This window comes from Convolutriloba macropyga, chromosome 12, assembly GCF_964194025.1.
Source record: "Convolutriloba macropyga chromosome 12, txConMacr16.3, whole genome shotgun sequence".
NCBI classification, from domain to species: domain Eukaryota; kingdom Metazoa; phylum Xenacoelomorpha; order Acoela; family Convolutidae; genus Convolutriloba; species Convolutriloba macropyga.
In genome coordinates, this window is record NC_134479.1 from 30,458,427 (window position 1) to 30,478,598 (window position 20,172).

A 20,172-nucleotide genomic window follows, 5' to 3' on the forward strand; every position below is an offset into this window, starting at 1 on the left:
GGGCAAATTCTCTTGATGTTTTCAAGTGCTAAGTTACGTGCTAAGTTCTTTGCTTCTATTAGGAGAACAGCTTCATTTGCTTAGAAGGTTTTTTTTCATTTGCTTAGAAGGAGAACAGTGTCTTGCTGAGAAGGTGTTTCAGATTGTTTACGTCGAACCTTTTTCAAATTCATCATTTTTTTTGTTTTTGACTTACAGATCTAATTGATTAAGAATTGAACCTGATGCGGAGGAATACCACCCTGATATTTTCAGTTGTAAAATGGAATCCGATGTTAAAATCACCATGGAAGAATTTGTGTCTAAAGTCAATCTGTTGCTGAGGAAAGCTGAACAACATTTCGCTGCTTCATGTGAGCTAAATGTCCAATATATCAATTGAGTTTTCGATTTTGCTGTTTAGTTAAAGGCTACAATATTTTATAGGCTCTGAAGAAAACTCCTTAGAAGTCATGAAATCACTGGGGCCATTCATGTTTCCGATTATGGTCGCATATGCCGATATGTTTACAAAGTTAGTTCATAAAAGTGGTTTGAATTGTGGGCTTTCAGCAGAGACATCGGACCATCTGTTTAGATTGGAAGTTGACAGCGCATCATCATTCGAGGCAGTTGTTAGCAAGCAATACAGGTACGCTCGGTGATTACTCAAAGCATTAGTAGGATTTTAAATCCTTCATCATTCGCAATGATTTTGATTTAACGGTATTCGAAGTTGATTTCACATTGATCGCTCCCCTCAATCAGAGTGTCAGTCTATGTATATTAAGTGTACAGACCATCCGATAAAGATTGATTGAGTGAATATTTTAGAATTTCCAAGACATGGGTGATTGAGCATCAATTTAAAGTACCAGCATTTTCCCCTCTAGCTCCATACTTGTTCAGCGATTTTTGAATCGTTGGCTGATCTCAATTTCACGGAAAACGCTATAAGTAGCACTTGAGCACAAATTTAAACAGCACGGCCTTTATGCTTAAGGGGGCACAGAAAAAGGGTCAGTGAACGAAAGAGTGAGTTACAACGAAACAGACGTTCATTAATCGAAAGTGCTGATGAAGCAAGGTCAATCATCAACAATGTGTTGATGCAATAAGTTAAACAAACCGAAAGAAAGCTGATGAAAGAAAGAAGGATCCTTGACCTTAGATCTTTGTTTGTTGCTAAACCCAACAGTTGATGAAAAAGTGCTGCTCCAAAGAAATATGAACCTGTGAATTGATTGCCCTCGTTGAGTAAAGAGTTCATTGGAGCATGAACAAGTTGAAGAATGTACTGTGCATCCAAGTCGTTAACAAATAGTACTGTTATTGAAAACTGATGAGCAGCTCCCCTATGATTGCTGATGACACGTTGATCGAGATAAATCACCGGAAAAGTGGGGTTGTATGTTTGGTTTTGTGCATCTGGATTTGAGAAAGGTTTTAACTATTATTGGATAAAGTAGAACAGACTGGCTGTGGGCTGAAATATCAGAGACTGAGACTGTAACTAACAGTTCATCAAGGATCACTCCTAGGACGTTTGATCTTCTGTTTTAATGATATTCCTAACCTAGCTCTCAGAAGGAGTCAAGCGTATGGATGTGCAGGTGATGCCAAATTTGTAGCAATGGATCGCAATCTTTTTAATGAAGATATAATTGCTGTTGAAGTTTGTGAAATTAACAAAATGAAATTGAAAGTAAATCGTATCTGCTGATCAAAGAAGCTGAGACCTTAAACCAGAACCGCTCGAGGTTGTATCAGAGCAAAAAGTTAGCGGTTGAGTGCTAGCCAGTAAGTCAAACTGGAAGGTAATTGCAGAAGAAATGCAAAGCTTGGAAAGCATAATGCTTTCTGAAGCGGAAAGATTCCGAGCTGTCCAACCGTAGTATGCAACAGATTGCATTTAAGGGCTATGAAGTACCAGTAATCTCATCAGCATCTCAGATCTGGAAGCCAAAATATTCAAAAAATGAAAAATAAAGATCTACAGAAAAGAAAGAGCAATGGCGTAAATAAAATGAAAATCATGGGAAATGAAACACTTTTTTTGAAGTATATATATATAAGGTCAATGTGATTGACTCCCATCCCAATTCAAATATTTTGTTTTCAATATTTTTTGTTTTTGTAGGAAATTGAGTTGTTTAGAATTCAAACAATTTTAATACATTTAATGTGTTCATACTTTATCTCGATAATCGAAAGCAAACCAAAATGCATGCAAAAAAACAGCAGAAAGGGTTTCATCTCAGTAGTATAAAAAGCGGACGAGAACCTTAACGGGGGGGGGGGGCTCTCACTTTTTGCAACGCGATTTTTTTTCTGACTGACAGCAACGGATGGGTCACTTAATTTTCTTGAATCATTGTCAAAAATGCCCCCCCCCCCCCTATTTATGATGTTTTTGTTAGCTTTATGCCCAGAATAAGCCTGTTTTTAGTCACAACTGCAGATTCTTTATCACAACTCTAGAATTACTGTAAACTACTGAAGCAAATCTGTTTAATTATTCGTTCAAATAATTTTAATTGAGATTAAAATTTTCACTCAAACGATAAAGGTGTTTGCAAATTGTTTGCTGAGCTACGAATCTCTAAATGGATTGTAAATGGAATGAGTGAATTAAACTAGTCTACAGAAATCACAAAGGTTTCGCACAAACGTTGACTGAAAAAGCATAACATTACGTGCCTTGAATGAAACACCTAAGAATTGATGAAATTACAGAACCGGTTACCTGTCTGATTTGATTAAGCGAACAGTTTCTTTTCAATAAATAAAAATTATCAAATCATTTAAGAGAAAAACAAGGTAATGAAATGTATTAAAGTTTATGTTTTGGAGCTCTAGTTTGTCAAACGTTTGGAAAAATGTGGCTTAGCAGAAGATCAAAGCTTAGATCAGAGGTTACTATAATGCATGAAATTAGGGCAAAAATAGCATCTATTAAGTAGTGGCGTCACTAATAAATAATAACTACCTTTGGAAGTACCCTTGGAAGGAGACAACCACAGATAAATTTTTCAGAAAGACTAAGAAACACAAAAGTTTTTATAACATATTTGGGACGGACTAATAAATTACACTTGTCACATTGACCGCCTTAAGTATACTCAGGAAATCATTTTGCCTATTTGAATTAATAATGATGATACAAGCGTTTAAGATAAATAAATCAGTTCTCAGTTTTTTAGTTTTTTGTGTGTCGAAATTCGACAGCTTTTCTTTGCTTCCTTTTGTTTTGTCACTTCTTCTCTTAACCATTGAAGGTCTGTTTCGGGCAAAGATCCATAATAGTGCATAGATGTTCTCTAATTAATTGGGCATCAATGATGTATTGATGACATAGCCGGCCCCATTTGCAGGATTGCAAAGAATAGTAAAGTAAGTCCATAAAATTAAAGACAATTCTTGGTTGAAAATGCAAACTTGGTGACCCATTAACAAAGAAACAAGTTTCGAGATAAACGAATAACTGACGTTACGCAAGAAAATCAACTTACGGATTTCAATGAACGTTTTTGCGAAGATAAACGAAGTACGTGAGAATAAGCGGTTAAAAAGCGTAATAAACCGATAAACGCAAAAAAATAAAGTAAACATTTCGCAAAACTGCGGATCCGCAGAAAATTTAACGAGGAGGTCAAAATATAGATGTCAATGCTCTGAGGGGAGTGACAGGTTGCTACGGTGTAGCAATTTTCTACCCGCGCAGAAAAAGCAAAATTTGAGTACAAATTGTCATGAAAAAATTGTTCTTTTCCTAATACCAGAACTTACAAAGAGGCGAACCTTGTAAATTAGTGTTTGAATCATTGATAAAAATTAGTCAGCTAGAACTTTGCTTAATTTAACAACAGGGCGAATTTTTTCCCCAAATGCGGTTTTTAGTTTAACGGATCTGACAATTTGGTCCGAACTAGGATATACTTCAATGACTTTGGCCAGTGGCCAAAGACCTCGAGGCGTGAAATCCTCTAAAACCCAAACTAGATCGCCTACTTGTAAATTCGGACAACCTTTAGTCCATTTCGAACGTTTCTGCTGGTTTGGGATATATTCTCTAAGAAATCTGTTCCAGAAGTGTTCGGCCAAGTGTTGTGAAGTTCTCCAAGACTTTGAGATTGTAATCTTTCTCTCGAAAAAAACACCAGGTGGAAAATTAACAGTGGGTCTGCCCAAAAGAAAATGGTTTGGTGTTAGGGGAAGTGGATCATTAATGTCACTCGAAGTGTATGTGAGGGGACGAGAGTTCATGTTAGATTCTATTTCGCAAGTGAAGGTAGACAACGTTTCATGTGTCAGTGTTCTTGATCCAATGACCTTGTACAAAGACAATTTGAACACCTGAATTAGCCTTTCCCAACTGCCACCAAAATGTGGTGCAAAGGGAGGATTAAACTTCCATTCAATTTCAATATCAAGAATATGGAGTTTTGAGGCAAATTCCTTTGATGCTCTGAGTGCTTCGATACCTTTCTTTAGTTCCGTACAAGAGCTGACAGAAGATTTCCCGTTGTCGGAGAGAAATTTTTTTGGCTTTCCGCGGCGACTAATGAATCTGCGGATGCAATTCATTGTTGAGTCTGTAGACAGGTTTTCTGCTATCTCCAAGTGAACTGCTCTTACCACCAAGCAGGTGAACAGAAGTACGTAGCGTGTAGCGTGTCTGCCGCATTGAGATACGGGGAAAGGACCTATGAAGTCGAGTCCTGTCGTCGCAAAGACAAAGTGGTGCTCACTTGGTAACCGCTCGCATGGTAGATCAGACATTTGAGGTTGCTGGATTTCCTGTATCATTCGCCGACAAGGAATGCATTGGCGGACTGTCTGCCTAACGACAGCTCGGCATTTCAAAATCCAATAGTATTGCATAAGGAGGCAGCGCGTTTGTTCAACTCCTGAGTGAGTGTTAGTAAGGTGAAAATTTTTGATGAGCAGCTTCACAATTGGGTTTAGACCATCCAGAATGATTGGGTGTCGGGCAGTCTCCAAAACCGTTGCCTTGGACAACCGACCTTTGGCGCGGAGCTGATCATTATTGTCAACATACGGACAAAGGTCTTTCAAACGACTTGATGCTGAAATTTCCTTTCCCTTACGTAGAGCAGATATTTCGTCTGCAAAATTTTCAATCTGCGATACCTGGATCAGATACCTGTACGCAAAGGTATGATGAGAGAGAGCCAAATGTTTGCTTCGCTTCTTGCAAAGGTCGCGGAAAAAGAAGCAGTACGCAGTCACTCTTATCAACTGATTCCAGTTGCTAAAACGTGTAATATCCATTACACACCCTTCAGTTGACGGTTTAGGGGCTTCCAATGGCTGTATTGAGAATACCAGTGGGTTATGCTTCAAGAGATCTTGACAAGGCCACTCTTTTTCTTCGGAGCGGAGAAATGATGGTCCACTCAACCAACGAGAAGTTGCATTACTCTGTCGAACCTCATAGCCTCTTGAGCCGTCATCAGCGGGATTATCAGAAGAAGCGATGTAGCGCCAATTGAGAGATGAAGAGACGTCGAGAATCTTTGCTAGTCTATTGGCAACGAAAATTCGATGCCGCATTTCTGGAGTTCTCAACCAATGGAGTACAGTTGTACTATCGGACCAGAAAAAGTAATTTCCGATTTCCAAATCTTGCTGTTCTTTGATAAACTGAGCTAATTGCGCGCCATACACTGCCGCTTGCAACTCCAGGTTTGGAATAGTCATCCTCTTGATCGGAGCTACTCTGGCTTTGCCCATCATGAACACTACATCAACTGTTTTATCAACGTACTCAGTTCTTAGATAAGACACTGCTGATAGAGCATACTCTGAAGCGTCTGTGAACGTGTGAAGAGCTGTTGACTGAATTTTCGTGTTTCTACGGAAGAGAGCACGTGGAATGCTGATATTCTGATAAGTTGGAAGTTCGTTTTTGAATTGGAGAAAGTCTGGGAACTGCTGAACGTCCAGAGGTGCGTCCCATTGTGGACCTTTATTCCAAATCGCTTGCAAAATTTTCCTCACTCTGATTGTTAAAGGGGCTATAACGCCAAGGGGATCAAAAATTGAAGCGACGAACTTCAAAAGTTTCCTCTGTGTTGTGAATTGATCATTGGGGAACCTTTTGAAAAGCCTTTTGTCAATGATGTACTCGTCCGTGCTCGCGTTCCACGGTAAACCCAAAACTTTTTGAGGTTGAGGTGATGGTAGATCAGGCTTCAAAAGATTTTCGTTTGCGACGTTTTTCAAGAACTCGTCTGAATTAGAGTTCCACTTTGTGAGGTTGAAACCACCAAGTGAAAGGCACTCTTTGGTGCTGTTCATAACGTTTACAGCACTTTCAACGTCTGCTGTCGAGATATATAGGTCATCCATGTAAACATTACGCTCAATGACGTGCAAAACTTGAGGAAATTTGTCCTGATTGTCACGTGCTGAACGACGAAGAGCGTAGGACGCTATGCATGGGGAAGATGTTGCGCCGAAGATATGATGTGTGTATTGATACTCTTCGATTTTGCCATTGTGGTTCCAGAGAAACCGAAGAAACGCACGATCAGAGGGAGCAACTTTAATTTGCATAAACATTTGCTCAATGTCTGCTGAAATTGCCACTTGTTGCTCGCGGAATGTTAATATGACTCCCACAAGATTACTCAACAAATCGGGTCCCTTCAAAAGGTTTGAATTCAAGGATTGACCCTGAAAAACACTGGATGCATTGGTGACTCTCCTGATTTTTCCGGGTTTGTTTTCATTTGAAACGGGATGATGAAGAAGATAAGAACATGCTGTTTCTTTGTCTGTAGCTGGATCAACTTTGACAACAACCATTTTGAAGATCTTTCTGGAGCGTCTCTTCGTACTTACTTTGTAGATCTGGTTTTGTTGAGAGTTTTTTGTTTAATTGTTTTAACTGTTTTTCTGCTAGCCATCTGTTGTTTGGTAACTTGGCGTTTTCCTTCCAAAGAAGGCCTATTTCGTAGTGACCATCAGAAAAGTTTGTAGTCGACTCAAGGATTTGCAGAGATTTTTCATCATTTTTAGACATAGCCCTTTTTGATGAAGCTATACCGTAGTTCTCAATTTTCATCCACTGTTGTACTTTTGTGAAGAGTTCATTGTCTAGATGAGGATGAGAGTTGATTTGTGTTTTGAACACTGGATTCTGTTCGTCTGCTGTGACGCTAGTTTTACCTGCACATGTCCATCCTAGAGGAGTTTCTACAGCCCAGGGCGTGTTTTTTGGGCCTTTAATCACCTTACTGTAATGGATCAGTTCCAGATTGTCGATGCCAATGATTATTGAGACTTTATTTTCATCAACATTGGGGAACGAAATGTGATTGAGATGTTCAAATTTCTTGCAAAGCTTGTTCAGCTCATTAGTGTTAACAGGGTTCATATTCAAATCGGGTACTGCCAAGACTTCGTTTACAAGGATTGGTGTCTTATTAGACTGATAAGGTTTAATTTTTAAAGACACTGGAGAACAATCTATTTCTTTTGTTGTGTGGTAGCCACTAATAGGCATCTTGCCAAAAGTGTTCATATCAATACCTAGAATCAGAGCTGCAGATTGGAGGAGGAGGCTCTGGCAACTTCCGTTGTCGAGATAAGCATATGTCTCAAACGTTTTCTCCCGGTTAGACAGTTGAACTGGTAAGAAAGCAACTTGACCTGTTCCATGCAGTTGAACCGATTTAACTGTTGAAGAGGGTCGGATTGCTTGATTTTTTGCAATGAAGCTTTCATGGAGCATTGTGTGGTGCTTTTTGCCGCAGTCTGCAGAGCGACAAACATTTTTTGATGTGCATTGCTGTACATGGTGACTACCAAAACAGTTGAAACATAGTTTCAATTTTTTCACGTGTTCTCGTCTATCGAGTGGAGACAGATCTTGGAAATGAGAACATTTGTATAAATACTGACAGCTACCGTTGTTTGGACAAACGACACCTTTCGCAGAGCTTGGTTGAAAGCTATTTGACGGGTTTGTGCGTTGATCCTGGTGTGATCTGTTGGACGGACGGTTGAATTGGGTTTGCTGATTCGATTGCTTCCAAAGATGGTTAGAGGCCTTTGAATGAGTGCTTGGAGGTTGAGCTGATGCACAAGAGGTTGGTAAATCTCTGCAAGCCTTCGCATAGATTAGAAGCCACTCCGAAAGCTCTCTCAGAGATGGTTGAAGTAAACTTCTTTCCAAAACGTGCTTATTCCATTCCAAGCGGACTGGTGTTGGAAGCTTGTTTAAGGCTTGATTGACATTTGTAGTGGAATGTATGTCATAGTTGAATCCAAGTTGCTGAAATGTGTCCACAAGGGTTAAAAGGAAAGCAGTGAACTGCGTATAACTGTCTGGGATTGTCAGGTTAGGGGGTCTAAAATGTGACAGTTTTTCGAGGAAGGCATTGACAATCCTGTTCGGATTACCAAAATGTTATTCCATACGTGCTAAAGCGGGTGCGTACAGACTGCCATTGCAGCCATAGCCGTCAACCAGTGCTTTTGCTTCTCCAATCAGGAGCGATTGCAGATGAATCATTTTTTCTGCAGAGGACATTGGAGAACGATCAATTGTTGCTTGAAACACACTGAACCACTTTAACCAACTTAATGGATCTCCATCAAACTTTGTTGCCTGTAACTTCGGAACCGATTTCTGAAAACAAGAAGACATTGAGCTAGGAGTCTGAGGCACAATACCAACTGTTGGAAGTGTAAAGGATGGTTGCGAAGTTCTGATTGGCGGATTTAAAGAAGAAGTTTGGGCCGCCTGATGAGAAACATGGAATGAGGGAAATGCGCCGTCGATTTTTGCGGAAGTGGAATTGAAGCCACCAGAGGTAACTCCAGACAAGGCATTGTTGATGGTGCTGGTGCCTGATACGTCAGCAGATGTGGTGGTGAGTTGTTGCGACAAATTTGCCGGCGGCAAAATTGTGTTTGAATCTCCCATTAAGCTACTGGGTGCAGCATTGTTAAGGAAGGATTCACTGTAAGAACTGTATTCAGCGGGTGCTGAGAAAATGTTGGTCGTTAGGGATGCCTCAGTATGAGTTTGATAACTGCTGTTGTCAAAGGTCACCCTCGGGATGTTATTTGTTTGGTTGCTTTGTGTTGCGGACACAAGTTCCTTTTTGTATTTTCGGTATGCGGAAGTAATCTTCTGTATCTTGAATTTGAGTTTGCTCAAATGAGAGCATAGAGTTTCTGCATCAGATGATGGTGCTTTGTCTAAAAGTTCTTGAATTGTAAGTTCGTACTTCTCCTGAAGTTCCTTGATTTCAAGGAGAGTTTCCTCGACTGTTTCTGAGTCCTCGCCGCAGTCGATGCCGGATGTAATAAATTCGATGCACGACTCGATTTCACTTTCGTACATCAACTTTAAGTTGGTCAGACGTTTTAAATGGGGATCTTCAGAGACCTGCTCGTGACTTTCGGTGTTGTCGTCTTAGTATTGTGTCTGCGAATTTGAGGAGATCATTGTTTGGTTGTTACTTCCTGTGGATTTTCCAGTTCTAGTAAAAACCATCGGATTTCACCGGTCTAACAAAGACAGCTTCTTTCTTCGAAGCGCTGCGAAATTTTTTCAGCAAGTCTGTTAGATACTGCAAAACCTACCTGGTAAACCTACCTGAATACCTAAAAACCTACTAGATACCTACCTGAAACCTAACCAGAGACCAAATTGAAAACTACTTCAAAAAAAAACTAGCTGAATACCTAAAATCTACCAAATACCTACCTGGACCTACCTGCAACCTAACTGAAACCTACTCAAAAACCTACCGGATACCACTGAAACCTACCTTATACCACCAGAGGAACCTACCTGAAAACCTAACCGATTACTTTAAAAAAAACCCTACCTGGATATGCCTACCTGGAACCTACCTGCAACCTACCTGATATGTATTCAATAACCTACCAGATACTACCTAAACCTACCTGATAACACCAGAGAAAGCTACCCGAAAAACCGAAACCTACCTGAATACCCTACCAATGCCGACTCTACATAGCATTTGGAAAAAATATATAGTTCAGAATAAGGTCGTTGTTTTTCCGGACATAAAAACAAAGTGAATGCTGTTGAAACGTGTTTGGTGCGCTCGTGTGTGTTACGCTCGTTTCGTAAAATTGGGAACGGATATTAAAGCGCTCGGTCGGAATTACCGGAAAATGCAAGAAGGTAAAATTGTTGAAACATCGAAATTTTGTCAGTAATTTTTGGTCATATCCGGAAAAAATTCTCAGGTCGCAAGAAAGGGGTGATTAATCAAACGGGCGAAAAAACAACAGGGAAAGATAAATAATATTGAAATAAGAAAGCCCAGTTAAATATATGAAGCTCGTCTCGTGATGGAATGGGTGTTCTCCCGGGTGTTGGATGGGATGGGTTTTTTTCTAAAATTTCCTTCTCTACCCTTTTTACGAGAAAAAAATCTTCGAGAAGGAAGTTTTAGATCCTTTGTCTTTTTCGTTGGGCGTCAGAATGTCACATTGACCGCCTTAAGTATACTCAGGAAATCATTTTGCTTTTTTGAATTAATAATGATGATACAAGCGTTTAAGATAAATAAATCAGTTCTCAGTTTTTTAGTTTTTTGTGTGTTGAAATTCGACTGCTTTTCTTTGCTTCCTTTTGTTTTGTCACTTCTTCTCTTAACCATTGAAGGTCTGTTTCGGGCAAAGATCCATAATAGCGCATAGATGTTCTCTAATTAATTGGACATCAATGATGTATTGATGACAACACTGAATATAAGCCAAGCTCAAAATTAAACAATTTCGAGAGCAAATGCTATCCATGTTTTTAAGCTAAGGTTCACTCCCTTTAAAAGGTTAAGTGTATGTGAGAATCATTGTTTTCAACAGGTAGTTTGATTTGTTTGAAATTATTAGCGAATTTGGCTGTCAAAATATCAATTTGGTTGTAAAAATATTTTTTCGTGCTTTTCTTGATAATCTAACAAACCCAATGAAATATTACAAAAAGTTAACTTCGGGTTCAAAGGTTTCACCTCGCATTGTTTAGTAAAGCGTTCGCACCACAGCTTATTTTAAGCAATGAAATTTTGCTTCAGTTATGCAGCTTTTTGTTCTGTAAAATTGCTTTGTTATTTTGTCTTCATTTTTGGCTAGAAAATCTAACGGCCCGATGACGAAGTCTTTGCAACTTGTTTTCTGAGCACTGTCTCTTCAATTGCATAATAATTAGAATGAATGAACACAACTCAGGTGTAGATGTTGAAAACCGACCAAAGTAGGCGACAAACGATTTTTGAAGCGATAAAAACATACCGGGACAAGCTCTGAACTGCCATGAAAAAGTTGAACAAAGAACAGAACTGGCTTTATGGCTGATTTAATTACCTGATGATTTTTTGTTCTTCCGCGGAAAAAAGTGGATGCCGAAACCCAAATCTTTGATTCAGTTGAATATTTGACCCTTCTGTCGTTTAGTATTTTCTGTTGCTGTCGTTCCTATTCCTGAATCCAATATATTTATGCAAAGCAATGGCTAAGCTTTCTACTCAATGATCTATAGCTCTTATACATATTAAGTTCTTTGTTCCTCATCGCATCAGTGGCTCGAAAGATGGATTCTCTAGTCTGTGGTCAAATCTTCTAGCTAGTATCAGATAATTCGTTTTCTTCCGAAGTGTGAATCAACTCCGATGCAAAAACAACAGTTCTCGTTTTTCGCGGGAGCTAAGAATACGATCACTCAAAAACGCCATTTTGTGTTTGTTTATTTTTGCTTGATTCATGTTTTCTTGTCAAATTTTTTCGATGTTTCAAAATGATTCTGTTGGGAACTACGGTTCGTGGAGAAATCTGTTTTTTATTTAATTGAACGATTTATCTTTGTAAATTGCTCTCAAACAGTGTTTGCATCAATTGTATTAGTCTTATGGTCTTTTCAGAATTTATGCTGCTTGTGACCAATTGCTGTCTTTCAGAATTCATGCTGCTAACTTAATGCAAGGTTGTGTACTTAATTCAAGGTGGTGCAGTCTAATAACATGCGCTAAAATTGGTTCCATTTTTCAGTTTAAGTCGTATAAATGATCTTTGATAAGCTCTAGTACTATAATTTTGAGGCCCTATACAAGTACTTAATGTTAATTTTGTTCTAGGTAGTTTACTGCTAAAATTCAAATCCAGAGTGCACCAAAATTGGTTCTATTTATCATTTTTTGCCTTAGAAGTGGTCCATTATAAGCTATAATACCTTAAATTTGAGCCTCTTGTCTCAATTATACTCTCTCCCTTGCTGAAGTAGGGAACAATTAACCACCTTCTCTTTCGTTTCAGAGCATTTCGGGCTACCGTAGTAGGTTATTTTTCGCATTTTTTCCTTCACAAACTTATTTTGTTCCTCTCTAAATTTATACAAAGCATTGGCTCCGTTCTTCGAGCTTTCTGCTAATTGAGCTATAGTTGTCACTCCAATAGGCTGCCATTTTCTTAATAATTATAATAATAAATGATATAATTGATATAATAATTCTATGATATAATTTCCTTGTATAATATTTTCAAGAAAAGTATTGTGGTGTGTATTTATTCCGGATCTACAACAACTCTTTATAAAATGAACATATTTTGAGTCGAAATTAAGTATATAATTTAGCAATTTTCATATTCCTGTTCCAATTCTCTTTGGCTTGATACCAGTAAACTCATTGCTAGGCTTTAGTTTCTTACTTCATTCTTAACTTCAATTTTATGTTCTCGCCTAATTGTTTTGGTTAAAATTTTGAAAAGCTCTTGAATATGTAGCTCTTTCGCCAGGAAGATTCCATATTTTTCCCGTTCTTTTGCTGTTGACTGATGACTGTTTCCTGAAAATAAGTCGCGCAATTTGTTTGATTTTATTTTTGATAAACTTCAGGCTTGTCGTGTTTGCAGCTCCCTAAATAAGTACTTACTGTAATACCGGTTGAACAAAAGAATTATATAATAAAACTAAGATTTCATCAATTATATGTTTTTTGAAATCCTGCGACGCTATTTATGTTTTTTGAAATCCAATTGGTTGTCCAGTAAAGCGCCTAACTACTTTACTTTGTTGCTTTTTTTAAGGCTTGCATGGTTCATTCTTAGATCATTCATCATAGTTTTCACACCAAAGTTTAGATTAATTTTTTTTTCAACATTGAACGTCAGTTTATTATCGTTTAAGTAGAGGCCGATTTTGTCAATATCACGTTGAAAAAGAACTTCATTTGCATCTTCTTGTGGCTGCAGAGCAGTATCGTCGGCATAGAGTGTTATTGTGGAGCAGTTGAATTGTTGTCTGATGTAATTGACGTATATGATGAAAAGTAGTGGTCCTAAAACTGAACAATGGGGCAGGCCAAAAGTAACTGTTCTCGGACTTGTTTTTCCAGCAGCATATCTAAGACTTTGTTTTCTGTCAGATAACTTAGATTGCTTAATTTCAAGCATTGGGCCTCTCAAACAATTTTTATGAAGTAAGTTATGATCAACTGTGTCAAATAGTTTTTTTCAAATCTAGAAACAACCCTATCGAGTACTTTGACTGGTTTTCCAAAGTGTCCCTAACGTTTTCAACAAAATGCGCTAAAGCATCAATTGTTCTTCTTTGTAGTCTGAAACCATATTGTATTGCGTCCAGGAGATCAAAAACTTCCAAAAAATTAGATATTTTGTTGTACAAGTATGTTTCAAAGAGTTTTGCAACATTCGGAGGTCGAGAAATTGGTCTGAAGTTAGATGGTTCCTGGACATCACCACTTTTATGTACTGCTACTATGAAGGCTTCTTTCAAGCACGGTAGAAAACGTCTTTCATCGATGCACTTTTTGATCAATTTTTTTACTATTGGCACAATAACACATTCGAGTTTCTTCAGAAAAAAAACTGTTTAATTCAAACAGTCTGTGCTATATTTGGTTTGCATTTTATTTGTTATTTCCCGTACTTCTAGCAAAGTGGCCCGGATTAGTCGCATTGATTGTACACTTATGCTACGGCTTTTTGATATATTCTCTTTTTTAGACTCAAAATTTGATTTAAAAACTAAGAAAAATAGTCTATGAATTTATCAGCTGTTTCTTTATTATTCCTATCTTGCGTTGCAAATTTGCCTTTTAGTCTACTAATGCAGTCAAAAAAATGTTTTGAGTTTTTCTGACCATCTGCATTTATTATTCGCTGGTAATACGTCTTTTTTCTTCTGATCATTTTTTGCAGCTTGCTGCGTAATGCAGTGAATTTGAGCTGATCGATTTTGTCTTTTGTTTTCAACACATTTATTCAACAGAAACTTAAAATTTTTCATGGCTTCTTCACATTTTAATTGATTAAGGGTTAGTGCACACTTCTGTAATTCAGGTTGCATATAAAATTGAAGCTTAATATTTGCATTACGTCATTAAGCCTTGTCCATATTTTAATGATACGATCTTCAACCTTTTCTTTTCATAAATGATTGTTTTTGTTACGAGAATTGTTGATCATTTTTTTTAGTATTGGCACAATAACACATTCGAGTTTCTTCAGAAAAGAACTGTTCAATTCAAGCAATCTGTGCTATATTTGGTTTGCATTTTATTTGTTATTTCCCGTGCTTCTAGCCAAGTGGCCCGGGTTAGTCGCATTGATTGTACAATACTACGGCTTTTTGATATATTCTCTTTTTTAGACTCAAAATTTGATTTAAAAAGTGTTTACCAACTGAAGAAAAATAGTCTATGAATTTATCAGCTGTTTCTTTATTATTCCTATCTTGCGTTGCAAATTTGCTCAAATTCACATTCGAGTTTCTTCAGAAAAGAACTGTTCAATTCAAACAATCTGTGCTATATTTGGTTTGCATTTTATTTGTTATTTCCCGTACTTCTAGCAAAGTGGCCCGGGTTAGTCGCATTGATTGTACACTTATACTACGGCTTTTTGATATATTCTCTTTTCTAGACTCAAAGTTTGATTTAAAAAGTGTTTAGCAACTGAAGAAAAATAGTCTATGAATTTATCAGCTGTTTCTTTATTATTCCTATCTTGCGTTGCAAATTTGCCTTTTAGTCTACTAATGCAATCAAAAAAATCTGAGTTTTTCTGACCATCTGCATTTATTAATTGCTGGTAATACTTCTCTTTTCTTCTGATAATTTTTTGCAGCTTGTTGCGTAATGCAGTGAATATGAGCTGATCGATTTTGTCTTTTGTTCTCATAAATTTTTGGTTTTGTTGTCGTTTTTTGTTTTATCTTGTTGTCAACCCACAATTTATTTTTTGTACCTTTACAAATTTTCGTAGGAACAAGTTTTTTTAACACATTTATTCAACAGAAACTGAAAATTTTTCATGGCTTCTTCACAACTTAATTGATCAAGGGTTAGTGCACACTTCTGTAATTCAGGTTGCACATAAAATTGAAGCTTAATATTTGCATTACGTCATTAAGCTTTGTCCATATTTTAATGATACGATCTTCAACTTTTTCTTTTTCTAAATGATTGTTTTTGTTCCGAGAATTCAAAAAAGAGCGCATAATGATCTGTTAGCGTAGTTGGTGACACTTTCGAATCATTTTTAACGTTGGAATACACGACATCACTACAAGAATTACTAGTCTTTGTTTCTCTAGTGCAGTTCGCATTTTCTACATAATGCAGATAAAAAGACGAAACGGTGTGACCACATATATTAAAATCCCCACATATAACCGACATATAGTCTTCCGGAAGAACACTTTTCTCAAAATGGTTTCCTAAGCTTGTGCTTAGTTTTCGTTGGTCGTGTTTGGTTTGACGTATATTGTAGTTAAAAAACATTAAAATTATTATAGCAAAATTTCAGTGACAAAATTTGACACTCATTGCTGGTGTGTTTGCTTACTGTTTCGAACCTTATTTTGTTTTTCAAAAAAATACCAACTCCTCTAATTTTTTTACCCCTGCTGACAGTGACAATTTTTTGTCTAGTCCATGTAGTGACCGTCTAGTTGCAAACAAGCTGTGTCATACTCTTCATTTATCCAGGGTTATGTTAGGCAGACGTTGCAAACAAGCTGTGTCATAATCTGCTTTTATCCAGGGTTATGTTAGGCAGACGGCTAAGGGTAAACTTTCTAAACTGTTTACTAGAATTTCTTCATGATTTGTTCAATGCGAGTATTGGAATCAAAGACGTTGAATTTTCTATTGTCTTAGTGGTAAAATTATCAAACGAGTTTTTGTAACTCGTTACCTTCAGAAATGTGCATCAATTTATGTGAAAAAATTAACTTGATTGTTTTTCGTGCGAGCTAAAAATGCCAGTGCTTTTCCGTCAGTTAATCAATGTTGTAATTTCTGTAATAATAAAATCTGATATGAACGATGAAATGGTTTTTGTAAATTTGTAGATTACTTTAAGAATTTTTTTGATTCTCTTTACTCGAGTATAAAATGCTTATCCCATCTGCGAAATTTTCCGACATGGTTCGGAATCTTATTGATGACACAGTACTGTTATTCGCTATAAGCAATTATTTTAGGTGAAAAATGTTTATTAATCATCAAGTATTAGCGCCTGGCAAAACTATAAAACATCAAATATGATTGATAAAAATTGAATCATTAGTAATGCTGCATGACCATTTTTTATGGTTTCAGGTAATGAGGTAAGTATTAAGCAGATGACCTTGAGGAACTTCAAAGCATAGAATATTCGTCTTGTAAACAAATCGAAAAATGTCCCATGTGAAGAACATTTTTGTTCTTACATTATCGGCTGAAGCAAGTTTTCCATTTTCACTGGCCTACATAGCCTAGCTTTCTGCTGCAGGAAGGGGGAGGAAACATTTTAGAAAGCGGTTTGTAGCCGAGGCCCATATTCGGCGCATATCCATCGTTTTTCTCTGCAAATAACGTGTCGTTTGAACCAGTCGTAAGTGATCAAAAATACCAAATTGTGTCCATGAACAGAGTAGAAACTGTCCGACATTCCCAGATAGTTAGGTCTATGTACAATAGTGATGTCCATTCGATGTTTGAGATTTGATCGAAATCATACATTGGCACGAACTTACTTCACGCCCTTAAGCTAAGCTAAGCTGACATACCCAATTATAATGTCATGCAGCGACACCTTTATTGTTCCGACCCCCACTTTAGTGGGGAGGGAGGAACTAAATACTCAACTGGGTTTTTTTGGTTCAGTCAATATTGGCCGATCGATATATTCATCGTAGAGAATTTTGAGTAGTATCATTGAAAAGCTCGTCCAGCGTAGAATACGGAATTAAAAATATGTTTTCGATTTTCGTTTTTTACAGGAACTTATCGAGGTTTAAAGTTTTGTGAACATTCGGCTGTTTATGTTCACATTTTCAGTATTTTTTGCTAAAATTTGACACAATTTCGCTAATTTAATTCAAAATAAAATAACATTTTTAACGGCAGAGTGTTGTTGTTACCGTTAGAGATAGAAGAGCGTTGCTGAATTGTTTGATTGAAGTTTATTTTGGCTAAAAATTTTTGATTTTCAAAATTCAAACTTTCATCAAAAATAGCACAAAATATGCTTTTTTGGTCCACTGTTAAAGTTTGCCAGAGTTAGTGACCTAGAAACCTTAAAACAGACTCCCTAATCTCAAAAAGAGCGCTAGTTTCAATTAGGCGCCGTATGAAAGTCTTCTGAAAATGCATCGTTCTTTTTTATATATTTTAAGAAGTCCACGCAACCATTGGTCTAATTCGCAAACACTTGCAACACTTGGTCGGTTTGCTGGGCGCGCGACCAAATCAGGGAAAGGTTCGACAATATGGATTCTTAGAATCAGAGGCGTTTTGTTTTTTTTTTCAAAAAATTTTGCTTTTGTTTTTTAATGTTAAGTACTGACAATATGTTTTATTGATGGCTCATTTATTGACAGCTCCAATTTTGCGTAAATTTGAGGCCGAATGTAGATACAGTTTGTTTTCAGAGAACCAAAGGGTTTTTATGGCTTTGAGGAAGAGTTTCAGTAAAATTTAACTGAATTCTTGTCCTTGGCATTCAATTGTTACTCTTTTGGCAGTCTGATTTTTAAGTTTAACCACCCAAAGATCTCATTTTTCTCTCAAGAGGTGCAAGTGAAACTTTTCTATTCATTCGGTTGTTACCTAATGTTTCTTTTGTTCTTGAATGTATTTGTTTTAAGAAAATTTGGTGATTTTTTGAACTTGTCAATTTTTTATATTATTTTAGTCAACATTTTGCCTATTCGCAGTAAATTCAGGTTAACCTTTCATCCGTGTAGAATACAAACTAATTTTGTGGCCGATTGTTTTAATAGAAGATTTTCTTGCTTTTGGTACTACGAGTTTTCATGCAAAATTTTCTGATTTTTGTTCATAATTTGCCATTTTTGCTGTTGTCTTTGTTTCTTTTGTAAATTGTAACATTATTTAACAATCTAACTGTAAAAAACCTAGCAACATTTGAAATTGAACATTTTTGTTCATAACATATGGTTTGAAGGGCTGCGACACCGTTCTCTTGCAGAAATTGGTAGTTTTCTATTTTCGTTTTGTTGTTAATTTTTGTTGTCATATGCCAAATATTGTGTAATTAAAGGTCTCAGTGGCCAACTATAGACAAAACAAATGAACTTAATAAACGATATCGGTATATAGCTAGTGGTTGTTTTGACTTGCGATTTGAATTTCTAAAAAAAAGAGTAATCGTTTTCTTCAACTTAAACCTTTTTGTTCTGGTTTGCGTTTTTCGTATTTTACAATGTATCATTTTCGTAAATTAGCCTCATTCTTTATAGCTCTTTTTAATGTTTTGTTGAATCACACAATAATTTTTCTGTTGTTTAAACGTCTTCGGGGCTTAGACAATTTGTTTCAGAAGAATTTTGTGAAGTTTAGATACTTTTCAGTTTTTGTGGTTCTTTTGTTGTCATTTTCTGATAGGCGTTTTACAAAAAGAGGTTATGATGGTCAAAGGAGACGCAAATGAAGATGTTATATTCTCGCGGTTAATATCTTAGAAATTTAACGGCTTCAAAACTGGGGTTTCGTAAAGTTGTTTGTGAAACTTATTAGATCAGCTTGTATTGAATGTTATTTTATAGTGTTATGATTTTGTCTCATTAATAACAGTCGCAATTAATTTTCCGAGGAGTCGCAAGACAAACTGTCTACTCTTTTAGTCGAAAGCTTTTGTTGGCTATGAATTTCGAAAATATTTGTTTTTAATAAAAAAAGATAGATTTTGAGATCTGCCAATTTTATTTCTGTCAAATTGTAGCTAAGCATCTCTATATACAATTCACATTATATATCTATTGAAATACAATTTGCTCTTCATAACGGTTTTCTTTTCCTCAAGTAATCTTTCTTCTTGGAACAACCAGTTTTCATAAAACCAATTATCATGATTTTTGCATATTTGCCCCTTTTTTGTAGGTCTTTGTTTTCTTTTCATAGTATCACAATAATGGGTGTAATTTGATTTACAAATGTTGCTACCTTCAGAAAATGCAAACGAAGACTTTTATTGTTTTTAGTGATCAGCTTAATATTTAATTGATTGGGGGACATCGTTTTCGTGCATTATTTTTCGTGCAATTTTTTAGTTTTTGTCTGTATTTGCCGTTCTTTTTTGTAGTCGTATGACATATCCTGGATCATGAAAGGCCTCAGTCGCTCTCTATTGAGGTATAAATGACTCTCTCAATGATTTCATTCGATGCGTTATGTTTCTAATCAGTTCGAATTTAATTCTTTTTTTTAAAGAGTTTTGGTCGTAATTAATATTTGTGACTATTTGATTTTTATTGCCGTCTTTTCTGGTAGTCATATAATGGTAGCCACAGGTCTCATAGGCCCTCTAGAGTAGATTGTTTTATTGTTTTAGTAGTTTGTTGAACGATATGTTGATATGTTAATTTTTTTGATACGATCTTCAACTTTTTCTTTTTCTAAATGATTGTTTTTGTTCCGAGAATTCAAAAAAGAGCGCATAATGATCTGTTAGCGTAGTTGGTGACACTTTCGAATCATTTTTAACGTTGGAATACACGACATCACTACAAGAATTACTAGTCTTTGTTTCTCTAGTGCAGTTCGCATTTTCTACATAATGCAGATAAAAAGACGAAACGGTGTGACCACATATATTAAAATCCCCACATATAACCGACATATAGTCTTCCGGAAGAACACTTTTCTCAAAATGGTT

At 36.6% G+C, this 20,172-nt stretch overlaps 1 protein-coding gene across 1 annotated transcript in view; it reads left to right on the forward strand.

Moving 5' to 3' along the window:
• Nucleotides 1-201: 201 nt before the first annotated feature.
• LOC142351243 (uncharacterized) overlaps nucleotides 202-20,172 on the forward strand; it is a 36,011-nt gene continuing 16,040 nt past the window's right edge. The window contains exons 1-3 of the mRNA XM_075403389.1: nucleotides 202-353; nucleotides 427-514; nucleotides 578-631. Coding sequence (XP_075259504.1) covers nucleotides 263-353; nucleotides 427-514; nucleotides 578-631 — 233 coding nt within the window. The 5' untranslated portion in view covers nucleotides 202-262. The remainder of the gene's footprint in view (nucleotides 354-426; nucleotides 515-577; nucleotides 632-20,172) is intronic.